The following is a 7,830-nucleotide window of genomic DNA, read 5'->3' on the forward strand; positions in this document are numbered from 1 at the left end:
GAAAAAGAATGTCAATCACAAAAATTGAAGCACATCACTGCCATATTACGATAATTGCCCAAAATGGCTGAATTTTCGTATACCCGTTTTAGCGACAGAAAAGCAAGGGTGTCGTGCGATTCATGAAAATAAAAATAAATAATTTTGAAAAAAGCGTATTTAAAATTAAATGGAAAGGTGAAAGGTTTAACGGATATTCGTAGCACGTCAGGAAGTCTCAGAGTATTTAAATAAAACGAATACGCTCCGTTTTTTCTTCGGAAGCACGGTTGAAAAAGGAAAGGATCGAAATAAATGAGACACGGTGATGCTAGCTCCAGGCCTGAAGGTGTTGTTAAATAAAAGAAAAGAAAAATGTTTTAGTGATTATGTACGCGTGTGATTATTAAATCCTATTGTCGCACATTATTTCAATGGCAGAGCAATGCTGCGTTAAAAATGTAATTTGAAAGATTGAGTGATTAATAATAATAATAATAATAACAATAATAACAACAACAAGAATAATAATAAATATAAATGATATTTAGGAATAATTTTTTTAAATTATTCTCTTTTTTTTATATTTTTCTGGTAAACTTCAGTCAATGTCTATGATCATGGGACTAACGCTTCGCGATGTTTGAAAACTATCTGCATTTCCAAATATCTCTGATTTCTCTATTTCACAGTATTTTGTTAAACGATTCGTGAATAATGTCAACCAGTCTGGAAAATGAGTGATAAGAATCAGTGTTTCTTCCGGATTGATTTCATGTGTTTTCATCAATGATTTGATTGTGTGATCTCGCGAACAACTCGAATGATAGTTCGGAGAAATTCTTAATAATATTACTAATGCTTGAGCTCTGAGAGGATAAAGATCCAATATATTTTTGTGTCTCTCTTGACAAAGTGAATCCAAAGTCTCAAGATAGTCTTTTATATAACGTAAAACTCGCTGAGAGTATTTTAAACAAACAAACAATTGTTTGAGGATGCTGCAACTTATGTGGAAAATAGCCGGTGAATCTACACATTTTTTCAACACATTGACCATGCTCCTGGAACACTTCGATCGGAGATGCAGGGATGAACCGTTCTTGAGATTTTCTAATAAGCTTTCAACAATTGGCGTTTCGATTAGTTTAACTCTTTGGGCGATGTACAAGTTTTCAATCATTTTGGAACTCAACACTGGCCTATCTTTTCCTTCCAAAATTTCAATTAGTAACGATTCACTATCCGCTGTTGGTTCCAACTCGCAAATCCTCTCCAAAATCCTTTCAAAATCAGAAACCAGAGATTTTCTTCTTGGGATCAAACACAATAATGCCTTTGCTACATCCACCAGAGTTTGAATATTTCCGTCTTCTTGGTATAACAGTTCACTCGTTAAGTAGATTTTCAACATTCTTTCCGTGAAATCCAATACTTTCTCCCCTTTGTAAAATGTTCGCGAACAATTCAACAATGAACATGGTCGTATCCAGTCTCGTAAAACTTCCTGAAATCATTGTAAACGAGGGGTCAATTCTGCCAAATTCAATAATCTTTTTATTCCAATAGCCGCTTATTTTCAATTTCATTCTCGGACAAAAACTTTAGCAACTATCGATTCAACAATACTGAAAATATACTCATAATAAGTATTCAATATACTTGAGAAAGTGTGCAAAGTCATGAATATTGCCACATCGCTAACCGATTATTACAGAGTAGAAATTTTACAAGAAAAAACAAAACCGTGGAATTTGAAAGTGATATCATTAGCGATAAGTAAATGTTGATACAGCATCATATCAGCTAAAACTACAGACCTATTTTGTGAAATGTTAGGTGTTTCACATGAAAGTATAAATTGCCAAAGAGTATGTTTAATTTCATTTTGTTCTTGATGAAAAAGTAATTTGACTTACAATCAATTGAATTCGGACCGAGTATCTTTGATGAGCCTCAGGGGAGACTTTGTGACTGAAGAGATCGGTAAAACATCTCGTAAGTATTGTAAATATTGATCGATCAAGGGGTGGAAATTTTTCTTCAGCGAGAGATCGCTCGAACTTGTCAGGATCCTCAACTTCTTTCATAACCTCACTACGACTTTGGACGATAGCCCTCAAAATCTGCACGTCCATAGTGTATGGAGAGAGGAATTATGATTCCAGATGTCAACACATTTAAAAGATAACTTGCAATCCTTTAACAATTTTACTAGAAAGTTCACTTCAGTATCAGCAGTTTACGGTGTGCGGCACATGCATATTGACAAATCGATCAAATATCACAATGTCAACAAGTGTGGGATCAAATATCACATAGTCGAAGTGAGGCGAAGTTATCAGTGGATCTCAATTTATTTAAATATTTGTTCTAAAAATTGTGCGAAAAAAATGTACGAGAACCAAACTCATAAAAATAGCCAAATAGAGCATTTTTTACACTTTATTTCACAGTGACGAAGAATAGCAACCGTCTGCTGTGAGTAGAGAAGAATTTGGTTTGTTTCCAACCGCTTCCTTGCAGCTCGCAGATGGCGTTCCAGAGGTTACGACAGACAGGGAACTCTTCGGAAATGGATATTCACATTTTCAATATGGGAAAGTAGAATTATAAAAATTTTCTATTATTTATTAAACGTTAATTCTTTCAGATAACAAAATAGGTCAATAATGTATATGCTTATCGGATCGACGATTTATCGTAAATGCACATTTTCCATAAAACTAGCAGCCCTATAAAAGTGTAATGATAATCGATACAAACTCATCGTCGGATTATACGGTTGTGAAGACGCGCGAAGACAATTGCTCTATATATATGTCATTGTTTGCAAGAATGGAAAAAAGGGTAAATATGCCTTGAACGTTACAAAATTGAATTACAAAAATATTTTACCTCGAATATGAACAGTTTTTCTGGCTTTCATTTTTCGTCGTTTTCGTTGATAATATAAGTAGACTATATTTTCGAAAATAAATATAACAATCGAGACGATCATACCGATTGAGAGGATCGCAAAAAGCATCGAAACTTGATGGAAAGTTAGGGATGTCACGACATTTGGATTTGTATCCGTTATGCTTGTCGCCATCCATCGGTCTTTCAGACCATCCGTTAGACCGGCTTCGTTCATTTTCAATATGCTAAAAAAAATCCAATTCCAAAATTTATGATCAAAATAATGACTAATTTAGATTTATTTCATTAAAATGAATCTCGGATTTAATGAACCCACTTCAGTCATCAAAATGCATGTATTAAAGAATGTCCAAAATAAAGCATTAAAATCGACGAAATCACTATAAGCGACCTCGTTCGGACGAGTGAATTACTCTGCATGAATTGTTTGACACCAAATGAACTCACATTTTGAGCAATCATTTGCTACGACTCTCGTTACGTAAATTTCGCTTACTAATTAACTCGATAATTATTTATTGGTTGATCGTAAAAATAATATAAAAGGATAATCGATTATCGAAAGACGAAAAGTAAAACGACTTCAAAGATTGAAAAATCGTTCTAACAAAAATAATCCATAAGCAGTAAGTTACCCCATATCGAGTGTTCTTTTGTATTTGAAGGTTTTTGATACTCCTGCAGTGACCCATGTAGAAAAATAAGCCTCTCCAGTGCCTACGAGATCGCACTGAAATCTTCCATACGCACGTTGTCTGTCCTCCGAGTCCAATATAGCGTACTTTTTCCTCCCCCAGCATCCCTTGTGGTACAAATCTTGTGGTGAGCCAACATGAGTTTCACGATTCTTGTATCGTCGTTCGTAACCCAAGTCTTTTATCGTTTTCTGGTTATTTTCAATAATGAAACAATCAGTATAAGGATTTTCACACTCGTAACGTGAAAATCCGAATAACTTTTACGAGCCGGAATCGTTTAATTTAATTTACGTGTTTTTAACTCTCCGTCATACGCGCGTGAGTTCGAAACATCGCCTACACGCGACGCGAGAAACTGCCGCAACGTTTTTGAGCCTTACAGTGTTGCCATTCTTATGCGTAAGCGCGCGCCCTCGGCGCGTTCGAGTGTTCAGTTGAAGTTATAGCAACGTCGAACGTAAATATCAACTTCAAGCACGACTTCAAGGGAGCTGGCGAGAAAACGCCGCGGCGTATTCCCTTGCGCTTAGTCACGTTCACGTTCAATGTTATTTTTAAAATATAAATCTGAAAATGATCGAATCAATTACTGCTGGGGTTCCCTAACCACGCTCGACAAAATGTGCTCAATCGTCACTATTATTCATCGATTTTTGTTGACGAACGGAATAAAAGCAGAAAAAAGTAAGGCGTTTCGCTTACAGCACGTGTGACGAATGGTTAAACGTAATCCGTACGGACGATAATAAAATTTCGATTGTTATTACACATTCGATTACTCCGTTCACCTTGTACTTTTCGTAGATTATTGACCCAGTGAAGATAACGATATCGTAAGTTGTAGAATTGAACATCGATCCAAAATCATGAAACGGCGGATATACTTTTTGATTTGTCGTCCACGATATCAGGTGTGAACTAATCGTCATGAGTAGTAAATATGCGAACATTTTTTTCGAAAAGCCGAGAATTTTTGTACGACGATAGAGGCTGTCGGGTATAAAGCCCTGGCAACAAAACGTCCCAAAAGTGTAGAAAAAGTGGTCGTGCAAATTGTGATATCGATGTTTGTCCCCAGCCACTGTCATCGAGGTTCGTTGGATCGCGTAGCCAAAAACGCTCAACAGTATTAGCAGTAAGAGAAGCGAGCACCATACTTTTCGTGAAAACATGTGAACTATCCACGCACTGTTGGCCCTCCATTCGGGCTTTATGTAAAGTCTGTAACTGTGAAATAAAAGGTTTTTTTATTCGAGCGCCCTTTTAAGCCGGAAAAATGACAGTTTTATAATGCAAATAACTCTCGTGAATAGTGCTAAAATGGTGCGATCAACAGTTTCGTTGTTAACGATCGAAATGATGATTAACGAAATTGCCTACAAAACTTGAGCAATTTTTCAATTTGCAGTTCACATATGAATGGAATTTTTTAATTCCCCAGTTTTCGGCATAAATGATGAAAAAAATCTCTGCACCGACTTTTTTAAGCGTCTCGAAATAACCGAGTTTATTCAAGACATTTTATTGTTTTTCTATCTTCTCGAACCTGTTGTACCAGACTGGAGTAGTGTACGCCATAGCTCGAGATTCTAAGACGTAGAATCCGCTTCTCGGAATAATTTGTATTTCATCGCGAGTGAGCATGCCCAACAGTCCGTTGTAACTGCCATTCGGGAGTAGTGCCCCAAATGTAGTGTCCTTTGTTCTCGTCGTAACCATTCTTTGCAGAAACGAAAACGGATGATTAAGAATAAAAGTTGAGTGACGAGCGATGAACAAAAATTCGAGAACTTGCACTCACGTAAAATTTAAATGTTCCGCGAGTATGTTCCACAGCTCGCCACAAACACCGGTGACCTTCGTGTCATTGTCGTAAAAATCGAAAATATTTGATTCCTACACGGAAATAAATGTTCATACTGAGAAGTCCTGAAAAATAACTCTCAGTAATTGGAAAAATTGCGATCGAGCATTTAACTGACTTGGTAATAAGCGACTTTGAGAACTTCTTTTCCAAAGTTGTGAGTCTCCGATTCTCGACTTTTTTTCAAATAATGTTGCCGCTCGGCCTGAAACGTCGAGATTGTTTCAATCGGAACGAAAATTTTGTCACTTCGCCTCCATATCAAACTCCCAGCCGAAAATCCATAGGCGGAGGCCTCCCTCGTCAGCAGTGTAATTCCGAGTACGACGGTAGTAAAAAAACGACGAGCCATTGTTTTTTTTCTTCTACTTTCTCAAATCAATCCGTTGTCCAACGAGCATCGAGCAGCTCGGAACGAACGATGAGAAAAACTGAGTTCGAGCACGAAAAAATGTATTTTCATAGATGCGCACTGAAATGCTGCAATCTTTTTCGCTCAACCTGTCATTTGACTGACACGCCATTTATCATCGATCCGTCGTGCCCCATTAGAGTCTCATTCTCAGAGATTCATCGTTTTATGTAAGTTTCTAGAGATCGATCGAAGGCTTAAACATGATTTTCTTGCTTTATTTTTATTGCCCGCGTCAAAAATAAAACAGCAAACGCGCTGTAGCGAGCGATTTTTTTTCCGAATGGACAAACTCGTTCGGTATTTTTTTCCTATTTTATTATCTCTCACTTTTTCATCACTTTTATTTCATTTTCGGACCAAAAAAAGAGTTATCGAAGGTGTTTCTGAATTTATTACTTTGGTTGATCTTCAGTGACCTCCGAGGACAAAAAAAGTGACAGATGCGTTGTTTCCCACTCGTCACCTTCGTGGCCGGTAATTAAACGATTTTTTCTTTTCTCATCGAAAAAATCACGTTTTCGGCGACGCACACGATTATTGAAGCGATAAATCCCAAACAGAGGATAGCAAAAATCATGGAAACGTGGTCCACGTCGATCGCTAATTCCGTCGACTGTCTTACGATGGGTTTTTCTCTCTCCGGTGGTATGTATCGCTTTTTCATTCTGTCCAACAATCCTAATTCCCGAAATCTTGTAAGCCTGTAAGAAAGTGATAATTTTTGGTTAATCGTACATCGAATCATGTGCAGAATGACAAGTTGGTGAAAAATTATCGTTGGGACACTGCTTTGATTATTTATTCGTCGAATTTTATGAAATTTTAATTGCGCCGGTCGAGTGATGAAATTTATTTTGTTGCAGCTTTTTTTCTCGGTACGACGTCGATCGCTGGAACTTGAATTACCAAAATTTGATAATTTTGCGGTGTGGAAAACCGTGGCTGAATCCGGAGCCCACTGGGTTTGAATAATACGTCGAACCTACAGGCCCGATGTCACATTTTGTGCCTGATTTAATGGCTACTTCGTTGTCGTCGTGGAGAAATACGTACTTGTCCTCGTTTTCGCAAACATAGGAGTAAACGTCATCGGGATTTTCGACGATTTTGAAACGTGAAAAATCGCTTATGTTTCCGAAAATGCTGTCGACATACTCGCTCTGGAAAGTGAAAATAGTTCCAGTGCATCGTGGAAGAAAAATAAACCGATTTCTGGTATTTTTAATGCGAGAAGAGTGTGAAGAAGCAGAGTCCCTTCGTCACTTGGATTCTTCGATTCCACAATCGCAAAAAAAACTGTGCGAATGAAAAATGCCCGGTAATGAATTTTTCGCTTCTCAATGTCGCTCTGCACATTACATTGACGTACGTGAACGATGCGCTGAGTAAAGCTGCCGTTTGAGATAACCATGTCATACGTCGTATCGTTTATGAGGCTTCTGACGTCGTAGAAAGGTGCTGCAAATGATTCTTGGGCCATACTAAATATCAAACGTGAATTGTAAGCGACGAGTGTGAGATAAGCGAAAAGTACGATTACGACGTTCAATAACTTCGATCCGCTTCCAGTGTTTTCCGATGTGCTGCCTAAAACGATTCCATTCAGTTGCAAATTCCTTTTCAATATTTTCATTCACGTTTAAAAATGTACAGTTTCAGTAGATTTATCTTACCCGATTGGTTGCAAAGCGTTGCGAAATTGTAGAATAAGTGATTCAGGATGTTTTCACATTCCAATTTTTTTCTTCTGTAACGTATCAAAATTCTTTGCGTCCCGATACTCACCAGGCTCGAAAACACCAAAAATCCAAGTATCGCGGTACGAACGTCTCGCTCAAATATATCGAACATCCATGCTCGATTCTTTTTCCAATGGCCTCGCGAATAAATTCTTCCACTGATTGCAAACGGAAATTTCCATTCGATCATCAAAATATTAAGATAACTCAACC

At 37.5% G+C, this 7,830-nt stretch overlaps 2 protein-coding genes across 2 annotated transcripts; both read right to left on the reverse strand.

Moving 5' to 3' along the window:
• Positions 1 to 357: 357 nt before the first annotated feature.
• Positions 358 to 2,466, reverse strand: LOC122407016 (uncharacterized). The gene is made up of 2 exons (XM_043412954.1): positions 1,899 to 2,466; positions 358 to 1,486 (listed from the first exon to the last, which is right to left on the reverse strand). Exons 1-2 carry the CDS (start codon positions 2,115 to 2,117, stop codon positions 581 to 583), a joined length of 1,125 nt encoding a protein of 374 aa, XP_043268889.1. The 5' UTR covers positions 2,118 to 2,466; the 3' UTR covers positions 358 to 580.
• A 123-nt stretch (positions 2,467 to 2,589) lies between these two features.
• Positions 2,590 to 6,042, reverse strand: LOC122407015 (glutamate receptor ionotropic, NMDA 1-like). The gene is made up of 6 exons (XM_043412953.1): positions 5,582 to 6,042; positions 5,401 to 5,495; positions 5,146 to 5,319; positions 4,388 to 4,826; positions 3,537 to 3,787; positions 2,590 to 3,125 (listed from the first exon to the last, which is right to left on the reverse strand). Exons 1-6 carry the CDS (start codon positions 5,813 to 5,815, stop codon positions 2,861 to 2,863), a joined length of 1,458 nt encoding a protein of 485 aa, XP_043268888.1. The 5' UTR covers positions 5,816 to 6,042; the 3' UTR covers positions 2,590 to 2,860.
• Positions 6,043 to 7,830: the final 1,788 nt, after the last annotated feature.

Source organism: Venturia canescens, chromosome 2, assembly GCF_019457755.1.
Source record: "Venturia canescens isolate UGA chromosome 2, ASM1945775v1, whole genome shotgun sequence".
NCBI lineage: Eukaryota > Metazoa > Arthropoda > Insecta > Hymenoptera > Ichneumonidae > Venturia > Venturia canescens.

What these genes read in the sequence shown, in the direction of transcription:
- LOC122407015 (XM_043412953.1), bottom strand. Translation starts at nt 5,815, where the DNA reads ATGGCTCGTCGTTTTTTTACTACCGTCGTACTCGGAATTACACTGCTG. An exon ending in GCGGAACATTTAAATTTTAC is followed by an intron (nt 5,320 to 5,400) that starts GTGAGTGCAAGT and finishes GTTTCTGCAAAG; the next exon opens with AATGGTTACGACGAGAACAA. An exon ending in AAAAGAACACTCGATATGGG is followed by an intron (nt 3,126 to 3,536) that starts GTAACTTACTGC and finishes GATTTTTTTTAG; the next exon opens with CATATTGAAAATGAACGAAG.
- LOC122407016 (XM_043412954.1), bottom strand. Translation starts at nt 2,117, where the DNA reads ATGGACGTGCAGATTTTGAGGGCTATCGTCCAAAGTCGTAGTGAGGTT. An exon ending in CGGTCCGAATTCAATTGATT is followed by an intron (nt 1,487 to 1,898) that starts GTAAGTCAAATT and finishes CAATGATTTCAG; the next exon opens with GAAGTTTTACGAGACTGGAT.